The following is a 25,707-nucleotide window of genomic DNA, read 5'->3' as shown; positions in this document are numbered from 1 at the left end:
TCCCCTAGGTGTCGTTTTTGACGTCGTCTTAGACGTCGTCCTCTAGGCGTCGCTCTAGACGTGGTCCTTAAGGTCGTCCTAGGCGTCGTTCTTGACGCCGTCCTAGAGGTCGTCCTAGACGTCGTCCCCTAGGTGTCGTTTTTGACGTCGTCCTCTAGGCGTCGCTCTAGACGTGGTCCTTAAGGTCGTCCTAGGCGTCGTTCTTGACGCCGTCCTAGAGGTCGTCCTAGACGTCGTCCCCTAGGTGTCGTTTTTGACGTCGTCTTAGACGTCGTCCTCTAGGCGTCGCTCTAGACGTGGTCCTTAAGGTCGTCCTAGGCGTCGTTCTTGACGCAGTCCTAGAGGTCGTCCTAGACGTCGTCCCCTAGGTGTCGTTTTTGACGTCGTCTTAGACGTCGTCCTCTAGGCGTCGCTCTAGACGTGGTCCTTAAGGTCGTCCTAGGCGTCGTTCTTGACGCAGTCCTAGAGGTCGTCCTAGACGTCGTCCCCTAGGTGTCGTTCTTGACGTCGTCTTAGACGTCGTCCTCTAGGCGTCGCTCTAGACATGGTCCTTAAGGTTGTCCTAGGCGTCGTTCTTGACGCCGTCCTAGAGGTCGTCAGACGTCGTCCCCTAGGTGTCGTTTTTGACGTCGTCTTAGACTTCGTCCTCTAGGCGTCGCTCTAGACGTGGTCCTTAAGGTCGTCCTAGGCGTCGTTCTTGACGCAGTCCTAGAGGTCGTCGTAGACGTCGTCCCCTAGGTGTCGTTTTTGACGTCGTCTTAGACGTTGTCCTCTAGGCGTCGCTCTAGACGTGGTCCTTAAGGTCGTCCTAGGCGTCGTTCTTGACGCCGTCCTAGAGGTCGTCCTAGACGTCGTCCCCTAGGTGTCGTTTTTGACGTCGTCTTAGACTTCGTCCTCTAGGCGTCGCTCTAGACATGGTCCTTAAGGTCGTCCTAGGCGTCGTTCTTGACGCCGTCCTAGAGGTCGTCCTAGACGTCGTCCCCTAGGTGTCGTTTTTGACGTCGTCTTAGACTTCGTCCTCTAGGCGTCGCTCTAGACGTGGTCCTTAAGGTCGTCCTAGGCGTCGTTCTTGACGCCGTCCTAGAGGTCGTCCTAGACGTCGTCCCCTAGGTGTCGTTTTTGACGTCGTCTTAGACGTCGTCCTCTAGGCGACGCTCTAGACGTGGTCCTTAAGGTCGTCCTAGGCGTCGTTCTTGACGCCGTCCTAGAGGTCGTCCTAGACGTCGTCCCCCAGGTGTCGTTTTTGACGTCGTCTTAGACGTCATCCTCTAGGCGTCGCTCTAGACGTGGTCCTTAAGGTCGTCCTAGGCGTCGTTCTTGACGCCGTCCTAGAGGTCGTCCTAGACGTCATCCCCTAGGTGTCGTTTTTGACGTCGTCTTAGACGTCGTCCTCTAGGCGTCGCTCTAGACGTGGTCCTTAAGGTCGTCCTAGGCGTCGTTCTTGATGCCGTCCTAGAGGTCGTCCTAGACGTCGTCCCCTAGGTGTCGTTTTTGACGTCGTCTTAGACGTCGTCCTCTAGGCGTCGCTCTAGACGTGGTCCTTAAGGTCGTCCTAGGCGTCGTTCTTGACGCCGTCCTAGAGGTCGTCCTAGACGTCGTCCCCTAGGTGTCGTTTTTGACGTCGTCTTAGACGTCGTCCTTTAGGCGTCGCTCTAGACGTGGTCCTTAAGGTCGTCCTAGGCGTCGTTCTTGACGCCGTCCTAGAGGTCGTCCTAAACGTCGTCCCCTAGGTGTCGTTTTTGACGTCGTCTTAGACGTCGTCCTCTAGGCGTCGCTCTAGACGTGGTCCTTAAGGTCGTCCTAGGCGTCGTTCTTGACGCCGTCCTAGAGGTCGTCCTAGACGTCGTCCCCTAGGTGTCGTTTTTGACGTCGTCTTAGACTTCGTCCTCTAGGCGTCGCTCTAGACGTGGTCCTTAAGGTCGTCCTAGGCGTCGTTCTTGACGCAGTCCTAGAGGTCGTCCTAGACGTCGTCCCCTAGGTGTCGTTTTTGACGTCGTCTTAGACGTCGTCCTCTAGGCGTCGCTCTAGACGTGGTCCTTAAGGTCGTCCTAGGCGTCGTTCTTGACGCCGTCCTAGAGGTCGTCCTAGACGTCGTCCCCTAGGTGTCGTTTTTGACGTCGTCTTAGACGTCGTCCTCTAGGCGTCGCTCTAGACGTGGTCCTTAAGGTCGTCCTAGGCGTCGTTCTTGACGCCGTCCTAGAGGTCGTCCTAGACGTCGTCCCCTAGGTGTCGTTTTTGACGTCGTCTTAGACGTCGTCCTCTAGGCGTCGCTCTAGACGTGGTCCTTAAGGTCGTCCTAGGCGTCGTTCTTGACGCAGTCCTAGAGGTCGTCCTAGACGTCGTCCCCTAGGTGTCGTTTTTGACGTCGTCTTAGACGTCGTCCTCTAGGCGTCGCTCTAGACGTGGTCCTTAAGGTCGTCCTAGGCGTCGTTCTTGACGCCGTCCTAGAGGTCGTCCTAGACGTCGTCCCCTAGGTGTCGTTTTTGACGTCGTCTTAGACTTCGTCCTCTAGGCGTCGCTCTAGACATGGTCCTTAAGGTCGTCCTAGGCGTCGTTCTTGACGCCGTCCTAGAGGTCGTCCTAGACGTCGTCCCCTAGGTGTCGTTTTTGACGTCGTCTTAGACTTCGTCCTCTAGGCGTCGCTCTAGACGTGGTCCTTAAGGTCGTCCTAGGCGTCGTTCTTGACGCCGTCCTAGAGGTCGTCCTAGACGTCGTCCCCTAGGTGTCGTTTTTGACGTCGTCTTAGACGTCGTCCTCTAGGCGTCGCTCTAGACGTGGTCCTTAAGGTCGTCCTAGGCGTCGTTCTTGACGCCGTCCTAGAGGTCGTCCTAGACGTCGTCCCCCAGGTGTCGTTTTTGACGTCGTCTTAGACGTCATCCTCTAGGCGTCGCTCTAGACGTGGTCCTTAAGGTCGTCCTAGGCGTCGTTCTTGACGCCGTCCTAGAGGTCGTCCTAGACGTCATCTCCTAGGTGTCGTTTTTGACGTCGTCTTAGACGTCGTCCTCTAGGCGTCGCTCTAGACGTGGTCCTTAAGGTCGTCCTAGGCGTCGTTCTTGACGCCGTCCTAGAGGTCGTCCTAGACGTCGTCCCCTAAATGTCGTTTTTGACGTCGTCTTAGACGTCGTCCTCTAGGCGTCGCTCTAGACGTGGTCCTTAAGGTCGTCCTAGGCGTCGTTCTTGACGCCGTCCTAGAGGTCGTCCTAGACGTCGTCCCCTAGGAGTCGTTTTTGACGTCGTCTTAGACGTCGTCCTCTAGGCGTCGCTCTAGACGTGGTCCTTAAGGTCGTCCTAGGCGTCGTTCTTGACGCCATCCTAGAGGTCGTCCTAGACGTCGTCTCCTAGGTGTCGTTCTTGACGTCGTCTTAGACGTCGTCCTCTAGGCGTCGCTCTAGACGTGGTCCTTAAGGTCGTCCTAGGCGTCGTTCTTGACGCCGTCCTAGAGGTCGTCCTAGACGTCGTCCCCTAGGTGTCGTTCTTGACGTCGTCTTAGACGTCGTCCTCTAGGCGTCGCTCTAGACGTGGTCCTTAAGGTCGTCCTAGGCGTCGTTCTTGACGCCATCCTAGAGGTCGTCCTAGACGTCGCCCCCTAGGTGTTGTTTTTGACGTCGTCTTAGACTTCGTCCTCTAGGCGTCGCTCTAGACGTGGTCCTTAAGGTCGTCCTAGGCGTCGTTCTTGACGCCGTCCTAGAGGTCGTCCTAGACGTCGTCCCCTAGGTGTCGTTTTTGACGTCGTCTTAGACGTCGTCCTCTAGGCGTCGCTCTAGACGTGGTCCTTAAGGTCGTCCTAGGCGTCGTTCTTGACGCCGTCCTAGAGGTCGTCCTAGACGTCGTCCCCTAGGTGTCGTTTTTGACGTCGTCTTAGACGTCGTCCTCTAGGCGTCGCTCTAAACGTGGTCCTTAAGGTCGTCCTAGGCGTCGTTCTTGACGCCGTCCTAGAGGTCGTCCTAGACGTCGTCCCCTAGGTGTCGTTTTTGACGTCGTCTTAGACGTCGTCCTCTAGGCGTCGCTCTAGACATGGTCCTTAAGGTCGTCCTAGGCGTCGTTCTTGACGCCGTCCTAGAGGTCGTCCTAGACGTCGTCCCCTAGGTGTCGTTTTTGACGTCGTCTTAGACGTCGTCCTCTAGGCGTCGCTCTAAACGTGGTCCTTAAGGTCGTCCTAGGCGTCGTTCTTGACGCCGTCCTACAGGTCGTCCTAGACGTCGTCCCCTAGGTGTCGTTTTTGACGTTGTCTTAGACGTCGTCCTCTAGGCGTCGCTCTAGACGTGGTCCTTAAGGTCGTCCTAGGCGTCGTTCTTGACGCCGTCCTAGAGGTCGTCCTAGACGTCGTCCCCTAGGTGTCGTTTTTGACGTCGTCTTAGACGTCGTCCTCTAGGCGTCGCTCTAAACGTGGTCCTTAAGGTCGTCCTAGGCGTCGTTCTTGACGCCGTCCTAGAGGTCGTCCTAGACGTCGTCCCCTAGGTGTCGTTTTTGACGTCGTCTTAGACGTCGTCCTCTAGGCGTCGCTCTAGACGTGGTCCTTAAGGTCGTCCTAGGCGTCGTTCTTGACGCCGTCCTAGAGGTCGTCCTAGACGTCGTCCCCTAGGTGTCGTTTTTGACGTCGTCTTAGACGTCGTCCTCTAGGCGTCGCTCTAAACGTGGTCCTTAAGGTCGTCCTAGGCGTCGTTCTTGACGCCGTCCTAGAGGTCCTCCTAGACGTCGCCCATGAGGTCGTCCTCGGCGGCGTCGTCCTATACATCGTCTTAAACTTTAATACATGTAGAAACATTACTCGAAAATATTTCACCCGCGGGACTATAATGCATCCTACACGTGAGCAGCCTTAACTGTAATTTTTAACTCCTCGGACCAGGGGTACCCGTGGCGGGTTAACGCACGCCGCTTGTCATTTGTTTTAATTAACAACTCATACCAATATTTGATGTTGCATATTGTTGTAACATGCTTCCAAATTGTCTTTTAGATGTGCAGTCACTTAGGATTGTTAAGAGAGAGCTGAGAGAGTGGTGTAATAACCTTGATGCATAACAAAAATTGTAACCTCTGGTGTTTTTTGTGTTTATTTTTAAAGTGGGAAGTAAGTTGGCACGTTGTTCTATGTTAGTGCTTGAATCTTGTGGTTTTCCAAGTTTAATATTTACGGAGTTCGTAACTTGTTTTGTGTACGTGGTTTTGTGTAAGAGTCAGCACTATTTCTATCCCTTGTAACAGTTTCCCTCCCACAAGCACATACGTGCTTTTGCGGGCCTGGGTAATTTACGTACTCGTTTATTATGCAATAACTTCTGTATGTATGTTTAATTCAGTTTAAAATATGTATCCTTCCGTTTTCTTATAAAATATTGGTGTTTGTGAAGTCATAGTTCAATTCGCATCATGTTAAAGTAAAGAGATGAGCACCGAAATTTTCTTTTTGTACCCCTTTAAGAAAGGAAAGGAGAAAAATAGGCGTGAAAATAAGGAATTGAAACCCATGCGGCTGCGAAGGTCACTTCTATATACACTTAGTGACACTGTTAGCACGAACACAGCATTGGCGCTCTTTCGCATTTGACTTCGAAGGCTATTGACAGACATCCAATTTTACCGATTAGGAATGTGCCCGAATGAGCACTTCCCACCACACTAGTATTTTGGAGGACAGCACTACGATACTCCTAAAGCTTCCCGACTTTTGTATATAAAAATACTTACATTAGTTTTTTTTCTTATTTTCTAAATGTTTAGTGTTTTTGTGAAATAGTAATTATTAGGTCACAGAAATAGACCTCGGGAACCCCCCCCCCCCCCCCCTTTTTCTCCAAGCCTGACCCATAAATTTTCTCTTGGAAGCAACATTCACAAAGTCCCGCATTGCTGTAACATTCTCCGCATGGTCCCCTTCGACAGCGTCCCACATGGGAAAAAAAGTGACACTGGAAATACGAAATAGAAACCGGAAGCAAGAATCATTCCTTGGGTCAAATGCCACATACCACAGCCCAACAGGGACGCCGCTTGCTCTGAGAAGACGAACATAAAGTTCTTGAAGGAGCCAAACTTCTCATCAATTTCTTCTGCGAGGGCCCCATCCGGTGCCCTGACTTCTTTCCCGGGGTTAGGTGACATGACCGACCAGTACAGGACATGATTCACGTAACTGAAACACAATCATGGTAAGCACGAGTCACATATCTGGCTCATAATTTTTATATATTTTTGTAAAAAAAAAAATATGTTATAGCCATGTCCTTGGTAGGACGATTTGTGAACGCTGTAGCTAATTTTCTTTTAGGAGATATAAAATTTAGAAACTCGAGGCGTGATGATTGCCAAGGTTTCACTATTGCACTTTTGTACAGCCGTCAATTTCACATCGGATAATGCACGTAATAATGGGCTTTTTTTTCTCTCGATTTATTGTATGAAACGTTCAGAAGTGCACAGAATAAAAAAAATACAATAAAATGTCTATGCAAAAAAAAAAACGAAATATTTTATCAAATAAATACGTTTTAGAGACATTTTCACTAATTATTTACCAACGAACTTCATATAAAACGGCGCAAAATATATCAAAATGAGCATCTTAGTTAAGTTCTTATGGTGGTTGCCGCAGATGAGATTTTGGCAACCCGGATTGCGCCTTTGCCGACGGAGATCATAGAGAAGCACAGAGGCACCCCGGGTGAAGGTGTCAAATAAATATGTACGCAGTTTATTTACATATATTAGAACTGGGTTACAGATGTTATGAACCTCGCGAGACCTTTGGAGTCTGATGGCGTCCCGCCCCCTCGGATGCTCAACGTATACTCTTTCGAGCCTCCCCCACGCGAGTTTCCCGGAATCCTTGCCTCGTTTCTGAATTCACCGACGCGCACGGGAAGTGTTTCTCTGCACCTCGCCCGGTGGTTGCCCTCCCCTCACATTGCATGCTCCGGCTCGGTGGGGGAATGCGTAGATCCCCCGGTTCCGAACTGCCCTGCCCGAGACTCTGGAAGGGTTGATGGCGTAGCACAGCACGCAACGCGAGCCCAGGAAACCTGGGGTCAATCCCCACCCCTGCTCGCTTACTCCGGTGAGTTCGATAATCAACCGGCACACGGAAAAAATGGGGAGTCGCGGTTCCTTGTCTCCCTTGTGCGCGCACGTTACACACCACTTGCTTCGTTCATTATGACTTTTGGCGACCAAAGTTTAGGTTGACAAACTTTTTGTCCTCCTCTTTCCTCTCTGTGTGAACGGCTATAAACTGTTGTTCACTTGCGAATAAACTCAGCTGCGTTTGTAATTTTGTGTCGTTCTGTCCGTTACTTTATTTCCCTTTATCTTAGGGTTTAGATTATGGTGTTTCCTAACCAGCTCGCCTGCATAATATCGCTCCTTGCAATTCTCCTTCCGGAAGCAGGCTTTATTAATGCGTTAGCATTAGTATCCACATGACAGGGCAAAGCTGACGGCGTTCGTCTGTGGACACTCGACGGAATGTACAGATTCACAGCACTGAGTAGTCTATCTTTGAAAATTAACCATAAATCGTATGTGTCTGTGTCGTGCATATGATCAAAGAAGGTGGAGTAGAAACTATCCAGACAACAAATAATGCTTTCGTAAACATCTTAGTCATACAAAAACACCTTTCGTGCAATGTCATCGACGTGATTTTGACGAAAAGGGCAAAGAACGTCAGCAATAGCCATATTGTGATCCTTAATTCGTGGTACCACACAAACGCGTCAACGACATCAGGGCAGTTACATAGCAGTAAATCAAGTATGTTATCGCCACGTGTTGGCACTGTAACACATTTCAAAAAACCAAAAGTGTGAACAATATAAAAATGAACGATTCACAGCAGACTGATCAGACGTGTTGCACGAGCCAGCGACTTACTTTAAACCAGGGAGGCTAAAATCCGCTCCAAGAATGATTACATCATCATCAAAACTCGACACCATGTCGCCAAGGGCAGCTATTGACCCGCTATCATCAGAAGGTGGCCGGTAGAACACTTCAACTCTGATATTAGTAGACAAACGTCAGCTGTATTCTGCACCATGCAGCCTCAGTTACGTTCGTCACTTCGGCCACGGCAGAATTATGAAGTGAGTTTGCTACCAGCAAGAAGACAACACCACCACGTGATATCCGGTCCTTTCTATAAACAGCGTAGTTGGGAGGAAACACTTCCTCCCAATTATGTTGTGCTAAGGCACCGATGGAGAAGATATCCGGAGCCGCCAAGAGTGAGGTTTCCTACACACATTCGGAAACAACAACAAATGTATACCGCCGCGATTTTGGATGGGCAGTCTTTGACACGCCCTTCCGTCGGTGTGAGGCGGTGAGACAGTGAATTATGGGGTTCGTTGTGTCGACGACTTTGCGCGAACATTGTTTCGCGGAACAGCAATGTCCAAACGCGGACGCCCGACCCCCTGATTCAACTCCCAGCCCCTTACCCCAACCGCCTGAGAGGGTCATGTTCCCCATCGCTCATGGCTTCCGGGAATCGTCTTGACAACCCATAGTTATTTACCGAGGCTAGAGAGCCTCGTCCTCGAGGCCAGCACTGCGCGTCATAAGGTACGTCAGCTATGCGGCACTCGGTGCGGCTTTTGCAAAGGAAACCTGAACCCCCACGTCCTCAGCCCGTGGGGCGCAGAGTTGGAGAGCACAAAAGAGGAATGGTCCTTTAAAATGGCAAGAAGAGCCAGGCTATCCAAGTTCTAAAAACAAGGTGCTTGTGGTCTTTGCCCAGCGAAGATCGTGATCATATTTACGTATTAACACTCACTATACAGCGCACACTCCAAACGTACACTCACATCATACACTCCTTCCTTACACACGAAAAGGAAAAATTCAAACGAACCGCGCTGACTGACAACTCGTTCTTATATACTTTGTCTTCTTCTACGTCTGGAACTACTAAATCTCCCGAATCACGCGCACCAATCTCCTATACTCCGTTTCACCTTATGTTGTACCGCAGCGAAGGCTAGAAGCGCGAGCTCATAACGTTGGCAGCTGCCCTTAATGTACGAGAGTTTGTGCCGCCGAGATGTGCCCTAGAGCAAGGAGCTCGCGCCCGTAGGCTTTCTTGCCGTACATCATAAGGGGAAATCGAGTATAGACACCCAGAATTTTTTTTTCTTTTTCTATCAGGTTCAAAGATGGTGTGCTGAAACAGTTTTCATAATTCCTGACGATGTGTTCGGCTTCAATAATTTTTGTCGTTAATTGATCTTTGTGTCTACCTAAAATTGTACAAGATGGCAGGTGAACCTCGCACCCACAATCACGGCAGTGTATGCCCAGGTGGTCAGAGTTAGCTCTGGTGCTATTGTTTTTGTGTTCATGGAGCCTATCATTAAGGCATCGTCCAGTCTGCCATATGTACCTTTTGCCGCACGAAAGGGCAAATGAATACACCATTTGCTCCGCGCACTTGACGAAGCTGTTATGATGTTTCTTGGGACAGCTTACTGTTCGGTGGGAATATGGTGAGTTGACTTGTTTGCACAGGTTGGCAAGCTTATTAGGAGCAGAGAAGACGACGTCGATGTTAAAATTATAGCGATTTTTTTTATGCCATGCGAGAACCTGAGTATGTACGGAAGAACGACTGGTCTCGTGGTTCTATGTCTGGCTCTTGGTGTGACAGATGTTCCTTTATTTTTCGTTTTCAGGATGCTTTCCGGCAATCGATGTTAATGAAGAGATTGGATATCCGGCAGAAGTTAATCTTGAAATTTGCGCATGAAAGCTTACTGAAATGGAGTGCTCGCAAGATTTTTTTAAAAGAGTTGTTTAGACATGATTTTACGATTCCTCTTTTTACCCGCTTAGAATCCGTCGAATTGAAAGGAAGAATTGGTTTTCTGCCCCTTGGTTCATATGTCCAGCATATATAATTTTGTCGGAAATGAAGCCCGAGATCTAAGAATCGGATAGATCCTTCTTCGGGAAGCTCATGAGTAATATACAATGGTTCCAGGCATTTTTTTTAAAGTTGACAGAACGCTGGCCACAGTGTAGTGTGCTGTAGTGTCTGTTAATATGAGCAACCAACTCGCCCAAGCAGCTACATTAACAATATTTACCTAGTCTCTTAGCACAACCTTTCAGAACCTCCCTAATAACGTCCGCACTGTCCCGTGCACACGACGCGCGCGAAGATACTGCGGGAGTATCTTGACGGACAAGTCCGCAAAAATGAAAGGGCCAGAAAGGAACTTGAGAACTTATTTTTTGAGCCGTTTCACCAACTTTCTCCTCAGGGCTGCAGTCTGGACTTCATCACTACTCGGTGTTCATTGCGGGGATTGCGGTGTTTTCAAAAACGAGTGCGCCCCATCCTATGTTTAAGGTTGGTTTATGGAACACGAGCAAATATATATATATATATAGGACACGGAGCAAAACATTTCTCTTTTTTTATGTTTTGAAAGTTACTTTCAATAATGCGGATTCTTGGGCGAGTTGGTACTGAAACTTGGAGAACATAATAGCGCTTCACGACAGGGACGAAGGGTAGGTGTGTTGTCTCGTTCCTACCCTTCGTCCCTGTCGTGAAGCGCTATTATGTTCTCCAAGTTACTTTCAATATTTTTTTTTATTTGCTTTCGGTTGTTTCTTTGCTTGTTAGCAAACAAAAGGTCACCTCACTTGTGGTGGGGTGCTGCCGGCACGTAAATATTGATTTGGCGCTAGCCTTTTCCCATACGAACATCCTTGATAAAGCCGCTTTTCAGTTAATGAAATCTCTCATTAAAGGGACACTGACACCCCCCAGAATTTTTTTTTTATTTTTTGCCAGGTGATTTATTACGGCGTCAGAAGACTACCCAATCAGTGTATTACTACAGCGTCAGGTATATTTTTTACTGAAGTCAAGAACCGAAACTGCTCGAAGCCGAAGCCGAAACTGGACTGGAGATGAAGAAGAAATATAGAGGACGAGTAGTTGGCGGAAGTCAGGTGGCTGTGGAACTTTTTTTTTTTTAATCAACGTATTTGCAGCTTTTAAGAAGCCACAAAAATGGGTATGATATTTAGTTTCTATTTTTAATATTGAGTGTGTGCCGTTGATGCCACACGACTTTGATTATACTTTGTAGTTGTTCCTAAACCATAGAAAAGAGCACGTGACCACGGAGAAGAGAGTGAGCGCGACTCAAACCGGCCAGTTCTCGATAGGCGGTTTTCGGTCGGAAAGAAAACGAATTTCGAGCCGCAAATTGTGTTCTGGGTAGTTGGGCTCTCATATGTAATGCAAAAATAAAAACCTTGGTGGGCATAAATACCCTGTCAGTATCCCCTTAAGTATCACCGCGACCACTCTCTTCATCTCCGCCAGAAATTTGACCACGCGAAGACAACTCTGCAATCTTTTATTAGACCTCCTTTCCCCTCCAACTCGTATCTCATCATTGAGAAGGCCAGTGGGCTCAACAGTCTTCTTTACTCTGACCTCCCCACTACTAAATCTAACAAACTTTCCACCCTGCTATCGCACACGTTCACCCATTCACACAACGCCTCCCACAAACTTGTCATGAACATCAACTAATGATAATGATGATTCGGGTTTTATGGCGCAAGAGCAACTTAGGCCATATTGCGCCAAACAAAGGTTTTTCCAAGGAGCTTAGAAATATAGTCTAAAAGTACTGCAAGCTACAGCAAATGTAAATTGCCAGTTTTATGGAGGCAATTTATAACTCGATTCAACGCTACCAAGCAGAAAATATGGATGAAAGGGAAGGTGATCTCGGAGAAGTTCTAGAAAACAGGATCGGCGCCACAGGATGTGCAAAACAGTCATAGCTTTCCCACAGTTGTCGCAAAGTTTCACATCTCCACCACAGAGCAGGCGCGAGTGAGTCAAACGGGTATGACTAATTCTTAAGCGGCAAAGGAGAAGTGGCTTGATAACGCGAAGCTTGTTTTCTTTTCTCATATCCCAATCCAACTGTGATGACTTTGTATCGATTTCTGTATGATCAGTTTCAGATCTTGGTGTGGCAGGCCAAGAGGCACTTCTGGACACTCTTTCGCAAAGGCAGCAAGCAAGTCTGCTGTATAATTGCCAGGAATACCCACGTGGCTTGGAATCCAGCAGAATTCGATCAGGTGTCTTAGTTGAGGTGCTCGGTTTAACCGTAATCGAAGACGTTGCACGAGAAGGTACTTGCTGTCTGCTAAGAACGAAACGACTAGAAAAACGCTCTGGGAATTGACAAACAGAATTGCTTTCATGATACGTTTCTAAAATAAATACTCAACAGCCATTGAAATGCCCTACGATTGAGCAGTACAAATATTTGCAAGAGTGTTGAGTGGTCGAACTTTCCTGAAGGCAATGGGATAAACCGCACAGCCCACAAAAGTTTATGTTTTCGACCCATCCGTGTAAAAATGTGAGTAGTGCCACGGCCGGACTGGAAGCGCGCGCTCTCTTTCTCTTCTTACGGACTTTGCAATCGCCCGGGAGTCAATGACATTTTTTCTCCGTATGTAGTTGACTTGCTTGCCGTCAGAGGCGCAACCACCTCACCCCGCTTTACCCCTCTCGGAGAGTCCCTTCGAGCTGCTTTGCGCTGGTGTTCGAGCTTTCTTTGTCTTTGGACAACTACGGTTCATGTGTGGAGGGAATGACATGCTTGATGCAAGGGCTGTCACAGCAGCCCTTGACCACACTGTTAAAGAAAAGGCCCCTTCTAAGCAAATACAGATGTCAGACACTGATTCTCAGCAGTTGGCAGCGGCTGTGCGCGACTTGGTTACCAATGACCTGAAAAAACATAAAAAGCCTTGCGCTCATCTCCATCCGTGATATACTCTGGTCTGGTGTACCTTGGTGGCTATCTGGTGAAACTCATTAGTGAGTTTGGGTGCGACGCCTGAGTTCTGCTGTTGACTACGAGTAACAGAGGTGATCCTCTTTTCGTCTTATTGCAAGACCAGGATAAAAGCGGACTTCATTATCCAAATCCTAGGTTCCTAGCACTTCTGGACAACATTGTTGCTTTGTTGCTTTTTTTTTTTTTAAGGCTCTTAAGCACGTTTTACGTACAAAGTGCACGAAGTTCTGCAACTACTCATTGCACCCTATCTTGAAGACGCGCCAATCCTAAGTTGCCCAGAGGGCATTGACAACAGTCACTAAAAGCGCTTGGCTGGATTAATTTGCAGCAAGTTCCTCAGAATACTTCTGATTAACCATGTAATGACGGTCACGAACAGAAACAAAAATCAGCTGGATATGTGCACAAGCCCTCGAGGAAGCACTTTAGGCTGTAATATGCACTGTACGAAAATTGTACAGACTACTACACCCTCATATAGAGCAGCTGACCGACTTCATGTGCGGCCTATGAAATGATGATGCAGACCACGGCAATAGATAGATTGAGCGTGCTTACATTTCACGAGGGTGTACGAATTATTATCATTTAAAGTTCCTCCACTTAGAAGGGGTCCGTCTCCTCCTGTTCTTGAGTTGCAACAGAAGTCCTGGAGGTAAAGACGAGTATAGTTTTACCGCAATTGCATTCGCTGTCTCTATTTACTACTTTTTACTCCCGAATCTCTCGGAGATGTGCGACAAATATTCACCGTTTTGGGCTCATCAGAAGCGCATTAGGTAGTGGCTGAGGGTCTAAACGTAAGGATCAGGTGTCAAAGGCTATAAAAATCTCGGCCGCAAGTTGCGACAGCGCTGAGATACACTGTCAGACGCGCTCCGTGCACACGGCAAAGGGTAGCTCAGGGGTGAGGTGACAGCGCCCCCCGCGAATTGCGGCGGGAGGTGGCGATTGCCCCAATTGCAAAGGCCGTAAGAAGAGAAAGAGAGCGCGCGCTTCCATTCCGGCCGTAGTAGTGCTTGTATTTCTTTACCAAATCGGAAAACTCCTGCTTAAGAACAAGTTTCGAAATAGCTCTCTTTCTGTACTTGAACAGTGACCAGTCACAAGAGATTGGCAGTAGGTCCCAAGGCGCAACTCTCTCTTTGCTTCTCAGCAAAGTAGACTCACTAAAGGGAAGGTGGAGCGATGTTGTCATGCTTTGAACTCTGAAACTCAGCGGCCGAACACTACTCTGCTTGTTTTCGAAGAGTCGGAAGGATGTAGAAGCTTGGAGGGCATCAAAGGAGGGATGTTGAGGATAGCTGTATATCTTGTAAGCATAACAAAAACTCAAATATTGCCTTCGTCTTTCCAGAGGCATTTGATGTGTACCAGCGTACAAGCTGAGCACAGGTGGTGTTCGAAATGCCCCCGTGGCAAGTCGGAGCCCCAGATGATGGACAGGGTCCAACATCTTTAGGGCAAACGGACGCGCCGACGCATAAACAATCGAGCCATAGTCCAGGCGGGACCGCACAAAGGAGTTATTGAGCCGCAAGAGGCACAGCCTGTAGGACCCCGGGATGTATGCGGCAACAATTTAAGGGATGTTTGATGAACGTAGGCATTTATGTTTCAACTCTCTCAGGTGGGGTATAAAAATTACTTTTTTTATGAAGCAGTATTCCTAAAACCTTGTGTGCCTCCTTTAGAGATATATAAACATCATTCAAGTGCAACACTGAATCTGAAGACAGGCTACGGTGCAGTGAAAAGGGAACACCGGCCGTCTTACTGGGAGAAAACCTGAAGCCATTTTGATCAGCCCACTTGCTCATCTTATTGAATGTGAACTGCAATTGCCGTTCACAGCTGGACAAGTTACAAGAAGAAAACAATATCCGTACATTGTCCACATATAGGATACAGATGGTGGTACAACCTTAGCCGGACTATTAATCTTCAGAGCAAAGAGCTTAAACCTTAATGCTCCACCCTGAGGGCCGCCATTCTCCTGGAGAAAAACATCCGACAGGGTGGAGCCCAATCGCACTTGGAAGGTCCAACCCGTCAAGAAGCTTTAAATAGAGCGAAGCATGCGACCTCGAGCACCATATGAGTACAAGTCTTGAATGATCCCCTACCTCCAAGTCGTACCATCAGCCTTTTGTAGATAAAAGAAGACAGAAATACAGTGATGGCGATGGACAAATGCTTCCGGAATAGAAGTTTCCAGGCGCACAAAATGGTCAACCGTGAAGCGGCCCGCTCGGAAGCCGCACTGATTTCTATCAAACACACCCTCTGCCTCTAAAAAGTGTACAAGACGGCGAATAATGAGTCTCTCATAGGTTTTGCCCAGGCAGCTTGTCAGTGCACTTGGGCGGAAGCTCGTTGGTAAAAAGAGGTTTTTGCTGGGTTTAAGTAGAGATGTTATATGTGCCATTTTCCAACGGTCAGGAAAACAAGCAGCATCCCACAATATATTGAAAAAAGCGAGCAAACTGTTTAGAGATTCAGGCGACAGTCTTCTTAGCATCTCGTATTGAAACATACTGCCCTGCCGAAATTTTTTTTTTTTTTAAGCCGTGAGTCAAATTAAGTTTACACCGTGTAAATGGCTTATTATATGGAACACCCTGAGCACCAGACAAAGGAATAGCTTGTTTTTCTGCTGCTGATCTAAACTTCTTAAAAGATTCACTGTAGCTGGCTGGGTCAGCGACTTCCTGGAAGTTTTCACCAAGAACATTTGCTTGTTGCTTTAGGGATGTTGCTGACGGAAAGATGTGTATCCTAAAAGACCGGTAGTCTTCCCTGATCTCCATAAGCCTATCCCACACTTCCATTAAAGAAACAAAACTGCTCAAACAGATGACATACTTTTTCCAAGAACTGCTTTAGGTTTCCTTCGCGTCCAGCGATCTTTGGCTCTTCAATACTCGAATTCGAGCAAATTTCGTGGAGTGGGATATCGTTTGAAGATGCACCACGCCTTGCTTTGCGACTTGCGTGTTGTGGTGCAGTCATTGTTCCACCACGGCTTGCACCCCTTGGGGAGTCGTCCAGAGGTGTGGGGAATACTGCGTGATGCGGCATCTATAATTGCTTCAGTAACGTACAGCGTGGCATCTTCCGGGCTCATGTTTGCAAGAACAGACGAATCAATGAGAGCCTCCCAACAAAAAATAGACCAATCAGCCTTTTCCAATTTCCACCTTGGAAGTCGTGTCGGAATAGAAGGAATTGGCATCGTGTTTCTAGAACAATAGGGAAATTATCACTTCCAAAGGGGTTATTTAAAACCCTTTGGCATGGAAGCATGGAAGTAAAACTGGTGATGCAATAGAAATGTCAATGGATGTAAATGATTCATGTGCTGCACTAAAAAATGTGGGTTCCCTCCCATTAAAAAGACACAACCCCAATGATAATAAAAACCGCTCTATGACGCCTCCACGTGTATCATGGCGATCCCCCCCCCCCCCCCCACCCCACAAAGGGCGGTGGGCATTAAAATCGCCTAAAATTAAGAAAGGTTGAGGCTATCGTTTTACAAGTGACTCAAGTTCACTAATATGCAGTGGAGAGTAAGGTGGCAGATAAAGAGAAACTACCATAATCAAACAGTCAACAAGAAGGTGCACCGCTAGAATTTCTAAGGGCGCAGAAATGGGGATCTCAGAGCAAGCAACACCAGTCTGCACAACTAGTGCCACTCCTCCAGACGTGTTAAAAGAGAGTTTATCTTTTCTAAAAACTTGGTGCCGACGTAAAATATGTGTGTGAGTGTTATTTAAATGTGTTTCCTGCAGGCTGAGTGCAATGGGTCTCCAGCTCGTCCAAAAAATAATTTACATCATCAATATTTCTGATGAGGCCATGACAGTTCCACTGTTTAAAATGGAAATTGCTCATTGTTTTGAAAGATAGTTAAAATGTGAATAAAACAGAACTGGGAACGAATAAATAAGTTATAAAGCTGCCACATGTGGCAATAATTAATCTCCCATGTTACTTTGGGGGGATCACAGGTTTCTTGTTTTTATGATAACTCTTAGGAGTCTGCCACTACATGTCGTCCTGGTCAGTCTCGTGAGTGTAGACTTCTGTACTTTCATCCATAGCCTCCGCCTCCTGAGGCGAGGCCTTCAATGCAGGTGTGGTCATGTTTGGGGAACGGGGCGGGGCGCCATACCCATCCACGACCAGCCCCAGGCAGAGGGGCGTAGGAGGTGCTGGGCGGGGCGTCGCCCAAGTCCACCTGTTCCTGCCCCCTAGACGCGACACGGGAGCCATGCCGCTCCTTTGATGATGCTGCCTCCAGAGGGTGTGGGCGAGGGTTTCGATCGTTCTCCCTGGAAGAAGACTACGGAGAAGGGACGGTTGCGGTAGCCACAGGCTCATCTTGGGTTTGGGAAACAGGCTGAGAGGACAAAGGCTGTTGTGCCGTTGGAGCGCGAGAGTTCGCACTCTGGCTGGGAGGGCCGGTAGACCGCCCAGCCGAGATTCCACGCACCGGAAGTTGAATCTTCAGCTGGGGCGTGGGGGACTGCAGTGGCCTTCCAAAGTCCAGAAAGGACGTCTGGGTTGCCACTGCTACCATTGGTGGTGCAGCTTTCCGCTGCACCACCTGAGCATAGCAGCCCTTGCGGAAGAATGCGACGCGACGTCGTACTTGTGGGTAGGAGAGGTTTTCCTTGACCTTAAGTATAATTACCTCCTTGTCTTTCTTCCACGTGTTGCAGGATCGAGTGTATGCAGGGTGGGGGATCCCCGCAGTTTGCACACTGTGCGTCGTTGATGCAAGAGTTTGTGGGGTGGTCAGTCTTGACACATTCTGCACAAGTGGTTTTTCTACGGCAATGCTGGGAACCATGGCCAAACCTCTGGCATTTGAAATACCTTCGAGGGTTAGGCACATAGGGCCGAACCTTGCAGTGGAGGTAGCTAGCTTTCACAACCTCTGGAAATGTGGTAGACTCAAAGGTTAAGACTATGTGTTTTGTTTCCCGCTCTTGACCATCCCGACGCAGGGAGATGCGTCTCGCAACTACAACTACTTGGTCGGAGGACCCCTTAATTATTTCAGTGTCGGAGATCTCGATCAGGTCATCCTCGGAGATAACTCCTTGAGTGATATTCAGAGTACGATGAGGTGTAACTCTCACTTTGTGATCAGACACGGAGTTCAAGGCAATGAGTGCAGTATTCTACTGTCTGCTTTCAATTTACATAAGTAGGTCACCTGAGGACATCTTTTTGGCTTTGAAGTTCTTCCCGGCCGCACATTCTAATACTTTTCCAACAAGAAAGGGGGACATCTTTGAGAGTGGCGTGTCATTATCAGAGTGAATAACGAAACATTTTGGGAATGAGGTCGTGTCTTTCATAGGTACTTCGGTGCAGTTCCTTTCCGGGGCCCGATAAAAAGCTTTTTTTAGCTTGAGAACCCATAACAAATCGGAGAAGATTCTGTGCCCGGGTACACCGCTTACAATGGAGCCCAACAGGGGGGTTGGTAATGTGTCATATCAAGCAAGGCTTGGCTGACACAATTGCTCTACCAGTGCTGCCCGGGCACTATACCCAAGTATGGTTTCCACCCACTTGTTTCCCACTTGTTCCTAGGTGGCAAGGATCTCTTTCCACCCAAAGTTGGCCCTTGCCACCTAGGAACGTGAAAAGGGAAGGAATAGAGCGTAGAAGAAAAGAGAAAGAGGTGGAAGGAAAAGTAAAAGAAGGAAGAAGAGGGTAGAAGAGGCGACTGACTGAATCATCCTGGTCGGGCCAAGCCAGGACACCCGTCTACGAGAAGCAGGGGCCGAAGCGGTATATTGCTTCGCCCGGGTGCCCCGAAGGGTTCAAGCGTACCCCGGGGTCAGCTAAACCACCAGGATACCCTTCTCCCCGGACACGGGTTAAGCCACGCACAGTCAGGCGTGGGTGGGTGAACCCAAAGGGCTCGGGGTTCGTAGTGGCGCTACTCACCAAGCACCTATTAAAGCAGGTGCCCCCTGCGTGTAGTAAGGGGGCCCCAGGTGGCTGGGGTCCTTGGTACGCCACTCACCAAGCACCTAAGACCTGAGGTGTAGGCGCCCCCTGCGGGGGAACAGCAACTCAAACCTTGCTCTCACTCCCTCTGAGCGTTGAGTACTTTCGAGGGGCCTGTCTTCGTTCCTGCAACCCGTAAGTCCCCCAGATGCTTTCGATCTATAGATCGAATTTTACAGCGGTTACTTCTTTGACAGACACTTGTCCCAACTGCCTTCTTCCTACACCATCTTTGAAACTATCAACCCCAAACCTCTAAACTCCCTCGCTCTCTAAACACCCCGTAATTGATCAATCTATTAACATTGAGCGCTCCTCCGGTCGCCTTACATTCGCGAGATACATAACTGTCACAATACTGTATATTTATATCAATAGTTAACGGGATCCATTTAAAGTACAAAAGATTTGAGATTTGTGATACTTGTGTTTTGTGCAGTAAGTGTCATCAAACATAACAAAAACGAAAACATAAGAAATCGAATATGCCGTTCTGGCGCACTCATTTTTTTTTTTTTTTTTTTTATTATTCAAATATTTTTTTTCTTGCTAAATCTTTTTCGATTACGTTCCCTACACATGTTGAGGAGTAACACGTAAAAAAATTCACCAAAATATATATACGTCCGGACTCGCTTGCATGGTCTTATATGAACAGAGCCTATATCAGAATCATCGGACAATAATGTGTTCTAGATCAGCGGTTTTATTTACTATACTTCTGACGTTTACATTGATAAGAGTGAACGAACGAGTTCTCAAAAACTGTTGTCATTCATTGTTCTATAGCGTAATTATGTTGTCCCGCTGCCTCGTGCTAATCAGAACGCGGGCGTTTTCCTCTGAGTACACTGATGCGGTGGCAGCGGTTGTTGGACTGACGTCGGAGAAAGTACCCCACCGGTGGAAGCGGGAGCCATCAGCCGAGTGTGGTGATTGAGGCATCTGTCAATCCGATGTTTGTACCTTTACTCGGGCTGGCTGGTCGTGTCCCGATCAGCCAGCCAGCCAGCCAGATCTGTTTGAGGAAGAGTGGTTTGAGCATCTTGATGGCGCAGGCCGCCAGAACTACTGCTCGAAGCACGTGTCTTTATTATTTTCAACTCCGCCAAATATAGCTTTTCGGCTGATTTCTAACCTTCATTTCTATTTGATCAGTCGGGTAAATGTATCTGTATATTTTGATCATTCACTATAATTTATAAAGGCATTATTATTTTATATTTCTATTTAGAAATTATTTAGGCATTAGGAGCAAGTTCCACACTTCCGAAAGCAAACAAATTTCTAACAAACCGAAACTCGGTTTCGTTACGGTAGGAAGTTTTCTAGTCTAGAAACTAGAAACTAGTAATCTAGTTTCTAATAATAATTGGGTTGTGTGTATGTTTATACAGCCTAGAACTTGGTCTGCCTCACAGGGGCGACGAGTCTCCCAGCTGTAGATGAGCAATTTAGCCAGTGCGGTACAACCGCTAGCCTGGGGTCTTTAACGTGCACCACGCAGTAGTGGTACACGACCGCACGCCGGTACGATGCTCATCCAGATCGAAACGGGCAGGGGTGGGGCTCGAGAATTTGCGTAGACTGCGTTTCCCCTCCGCTAAGCCCGCCGCAACGAAGAAGCCGCTACTACACCTGCGCGTCAATAGGGAGTTTTCGTAGACCGCGTTGCCCCCTCCGCTAAGCGTTCCGCAACGAAGAAGTTGCTACTGCGCCTCCGCGCCGATAGCCTTGACTGTGGAGTTCCCGCTATCCTAGCGGGTTGCGGAGGGCCTTGCGGGACGGCGAAAACGATCTACGAAAACTCCCTAATGGCCTTGGCTGTAGAGTTCCGGGTATGGTAGAGGATTGCGGAGAGCTTTGCGGGACGGCGAAAACCATCTACGAAAACTCCCTAATGATTGAGCACTGACAGTATTCCGATATGTTCTACAATACTTTTATCCTATGAGGTATGTTTCTGTTCAAATAGTTCGCTTCGCTGATTGCGTTTAGACCCGCGATATGAGGATCGAGATTTTCGGGAGTTTTCGTAGACCGCGTTTCCCCCTCCACTAAGCCCTCTGCAACGAAGCAGCGCCTGCGCGCCGATGAGCTCCGAGTATCGTAGTGGCTTTGGGCGGAAAATGAGCGTTCGGCGATGCCTAATTTATTTTTGGGATAAAAAAAAAACTGTAATTTTTTTTTTGTGTGTGACACTTTGTATTTACCGGGACAGGTGTGCTGGCTTCTGTGTACGTGTTTAGCTTTTTTAAGTTTGGTGTCGCTTCCAAGGCTGCCTCAGCGACAGGGCTACCGTGTCATCGATTTATAGATTTCTTAATGTCAACTCTGCTACGTTTACCTCGACCACGAGATCTTCCTGGAATTCCTTTCTTAGGCTTTGTAAATAACTGGATTGCTTTGATATAGAGTTAATTTGCGCCATTAATACGCATGTATGTTTCATATATCCCATTTATTGCCCTCTTTCTTCTAATTAGACTCCTCTGTGGTATTTGGTTTTCCCATAATTACGTTAATCACTTATCAACACAGGAGAAACGTCATCGTCTCAAATAATAAATGTACATAAAAAGACAATCTGGTCAAATAGAATGTCCGTAACAAAAACTTGAGAAAACGACGCGCACAAAGGATACATTTCTGGCACTAGCTTTATAATTATCTGTCGCAGTTAGTGAGCCTAGTTGTAGCATGTTTATATCATGATCTTAGGACGGTGTGTTAACTGTAAAAACAGTTAGAGCGCAGGCGAGCTGGTGTAAGTTTACCATTTTTTTTAGGTGCATACCACTCTGAAGGTACATACCACTGTGAAAGGTATGCACCTCTCAGAGTGGAATTGCGGACAAGCTAGAGTCACTAATAGCGTAATCAGCTCCTGAACTCAAGTTCACAGTGGAAAAACACACGAATAATATGTTACAGTTTTTGGATCTCAAACTTCTTGTGGGTGAAACCCTATGCTGGGAGTATGGAAAAGTTGCCCCGAAACCAGTACTCCCGAAGAAGAGCTGCCACTCTAAGACGGTAAAGGCGAGTGTCGTTAGATCGCTGTTCATCAATGCTTTGAACAGGTCATGTGTTCATATCGTGGCTAGGGCAGTGAGGGGGCAGTGGCAACGATTGATGAACGCAGGCTACGAGGGCGATTTTATCGGGAGGCAAATGACATTAATGAACCGGGAAAAGGAAAAGGCGGAGGAGAAATCGAGAAACAGGATCGCAGTGATGCCGTATTTTCACACCGTGTCACACAATATAAAAGCGTGTGCAAAAAATTTGGCGTTAATGTAGTTTTCAATTCGGACTTTAAGTTGGGCAACCTCATCCCGTTCCAAAGAGAGAAAAAAGGCTGCCAAAAGGGGGATAGCGGACATTTCATCGAACGCCGTTTTATCGAATGAATGGACATTTCATCGAACGCCATTTCATCGAACGCCGTTTCATCGAATCGCTAAGGGCCGTTTCATCGAATTTCTCTGAATCGAGTTTTGGGGCATAACAGTGCTTTATAGATGTTTTACCTTACATTTGTTAAGACTAAGGTAGTCACTTGTGAAACTATCTTTAGGGTGGAGCCAAATTAGTAGAAATAAAAACCATTGGTATAAAAACAAATAGGTATGCGACTTACCGAAAAGTTTTACTCATGTACCTGTCAGAAAACATGACACTGGAGGTAAAGGACCGACACTTAAAACACTTTTGAATTTAAATGTCTGCGTCGTTTTTGTTTTTTTTTTTTTTTTTTTTTTACCGGTTGTCCGGGGGTTTTTGTAATGTGCCATTTACACCAGCTCATTTGCACACTTACGCTTAGTTGAAGGTTTATTCACGAAAAGCATTTAACTGCCAGGGCAGCACGCTTATAATAAAACGATACTCTGCCAGGAGAGCACACGAAATAAAATATAACGATACTCTGATTATCAGCTTTATGCTCAGATTGAACGTTCCTGCTTTTTTTTTTTTTTTTTTTTTTTAGTTTTCAAGCTTTACAGAGTCAAAAGCTGCACAAAGTGTCAGCCAACATGGTTTCGGGCTACACCTGGACTGGAACCACCCCCCTTCACTGTCAACTTTATTACCGACCCTTTTGCCTATGAATCATCTTCAGGACGCTTTCTTAGGAAGGCCAACCCGCACCAGACAATAGTAAAGCCCTGGGTGTCACCCAAGAAGACAGAACCAATTAAATACAAAACGAGCGTGTTGGTAACGGTAATTAGACATGAGGAAGATACATAGAAAGGGGGGACGGACAACGAAGAAGCTAGGGTCACTAATAGCGTAATCAGCTCCTGAACTGAAGTTCACAGTGGAAAAACACACGCATAATATGTTACAGTTTTTGGATCTCAAACTTCATGTGGGTGAAACCCTATGCTGGGAGTATGGAGACAACCGTCCCCCCTTTCTATGTATCTTCCTCATGTCTAAGACAGAACCCTTTCGGATCCTCACATAACCCAAGGTTACAGGTACACGCTGTCAAACAATAAAACACTACCCGCTTCCCAGGAAGCACATCGTGCTTTCTGTTTTTTTGTCTCATTTTTAATTGTTTCATGTCACATGGAGGAATCCCGGACAAAAGCTCACCGGACAGAAGCTCACCGGACAAAAGCTCACCGGACAAAAGCTCACCCATTTTTTAACAGACCCGGACAAAAGCTCACCAGGAGAAAATTTCACGTTGGTCTTATAGAGAAACCAATTTTAGAGAAAAAGGCGATGAGCCTCCTTTTAGCGATTTCGGCCACCGCAAAGCGGCGTGCACGGATAAGTCAGGTAAGTTAATATTTTTGTAATGAGCCGCCGCAGACTGCCGCCACGAAGCGGCGGGAGCGCAGCAGGGGGCTTGGGTTAACACGCGCACCAGTGATACACGCGCGAAGTAGAAGAGCCTTTTTTTAAATAGCGTCCCCTTTTCGATAAACGGCATATTTCTAAACTGAGGCTCTGCTTTCTTTAAAGCGTGCTTCAATAAAACGTGCCCGTTCTATAAAACATGTTTCGACGAAATGGCATTCGATTAACCGTAGTAAACTTTTGTGTGGGATGGGGTACATGTTCATCTAAAAATGGTGCAATGTCCATCGCGTCCACATTTTATTTCAGCCCGTGTTTCGCCCGGGTAGCGAAAAAAAATGAGGTGAGTTTTTGTCCGGGTCTGTGAAAAAACGGGTGAGCTTTTGTCCGGGTCTGTGAAAAAACGGGTGAGCTTTTGGGGCGGCGGAGAAAAGCTCACCGGAGAAAAGCTCACCGGAGAAAAGCTCACCGGAGATAAGCTCACCGGAGAAAAGCTCACCGCGAAACCGGCAGATGCGAAGAAAAGCTCACCGATTTTTCTTTTTTAACTTAGCGGATTCTGCGTCAAACGTGGCAATTTAACATAATTCGCATTCGCCACTTCATTAAAAAAAAAAAAAACTGTCCTCTTTCTCGTAATATTCTTGAAGGTCATTGGGCATATTTACTAATTCCTCAGATATTAGTAATCACCCATTCTGCATATTAATGAAACCGCAAAAATGATATCAGAACATCGTACACCGCGGTAAAAAAGACAACAATTTATTGACAACTGAGGATGCGCCGTCGGTAGCTCTGTCAAATAAAGAGGTTTGTTCTTTGTGAGCTAATATGAATAGCGGTGTGTGAACCATTTCAGCTCCAAATATTCTGTAGTGCCTAATAGTTAAGTAGGTATTTGTTGATGCAATCAGTGTCGGCTACGCTGTTTACTTTCTGTTAATTTCACTAAGAAAACTTTAGTTGCGAGAATAGCTTCCTCCTGTCGTGTTTGTTGTCTTCACTCCATCGTCGTCGTTTGAGCGGTTTTCATAATGTATAACGTTTACAAACTCACCCTATTCGCTACTTTACAGAAGACTAGTTCTCATATAGATCACGAGTAACAACGGTGCCAGTGTGCAGCTCTAAAAGTCATGAGTGACTCACCTTAGAAGGGCGCTATCACACGATGGCAACCTGCGGAAACACCAGCATGAACGGCTAGAAAACGTGCATGTCAGTGGAAGAAAGAAGCATCGATATCCTACTGACTGTTTTATCCTGTTTTCAAAGGTTAATACAAGCTTCAAAGAGAATTTCAGGCACCGCGTTGTTGCGCATGCACTTTAGGATTTTCGGTGTTTACAGTTTTGATTTTTAGGTTTTAGGGAGACATAAGTTTTCGAACTTATTCAGGTTCATAAAATTTTCTGTTAGGCTTTAGTTGCCTCGAGAGTAAGCCGCAGAAAACACTCGCCCGCCATTATTCATTTGGGAGCAATATACTTAATAAGCTTGGCAAATAATACAAAAAATGACATTTTCTTTTTGACAAAGCTGACGAACTTTAATGAAAATAAATTGATACATGTTACGCATGATCCAACAGCTTTCATATAAAAAAAAAACAAAAAAACGGTGAGTTTTTCTCCGCATCCGCCGGTTTTGCGGTGAGCTTTTCTCCGGTGAGCTTATCTCCGGTGAGCTTTTCTCCGGTGAGCTTTTCTCCGGGATTCGAGCTTTTGTCCGGTGAGCTTTTGTCCGGTGAGCTTCTGTCCGGTGAGCTTTTGTCCGGTGAGCTTTTGTCCGGTTACCGACATGGAGAGGGGTCATTGTTTCATGAAGGCTTTCTTCTCGAAGCAGGACATGTTCACAATGGAACTTATCTCGTCACTGCATAGTGTGATTTAAAAAAAGGAAGAATTAGATGACGTTGTGTATAAAAATCAAAATAAATTGCAAAAATATTGCAGGCTGTAACAGCGTTCGATGAAAAGGCGTTCGATGAAACGGC

The 25,707-nt window shown here is 47.1% G+C and overlaps 1 protein-coding gene across 1 annotated transcript in view; it reads right to left on the bottom strand.

Moving 5' to 3' along the window:
- LOC8039228 (superoxide dismutase [Mn]) overlaps positions 1 to 25,707 on the bottom strand; it is a 65,913-nt gene that overhangs the window by 14,785 nt on the left and 25,421 nt on the right. The window contains exon 3 of the mRNA XM_029985851.4: positions 5,973 to 6,136. Coding sequence (XP_029841711.1) covers positions 5,973 to 6,136 — 164 coding nt within the window. The remainder of the gene's footprint in view (positions 1 to 5,972; positions 6,137 to 25,707) is intronic.

This window comes from Ixodes scapularis, unplaced genomic scaffold (assembly GCF_016920785.2).
Source record: "Ixodes scapularis isolate PalLabHiFi unplaced genomic scaffold, ASM1692078v2 PGA_scaffold9__187_contigs__length_104089568, whole genome shotgun sequence".
Taxonomy (NCBI): Eukaryota; Metazoa; Arthropoda; class Arachnida; order Ixodida; family Ixodidae; genus Ixodes; species Ixodes scapularis.
Note: the sequence above shows the minus strand (reverse complement) of the source record. Positions and strands in the feature narration are given on the sequence as shown.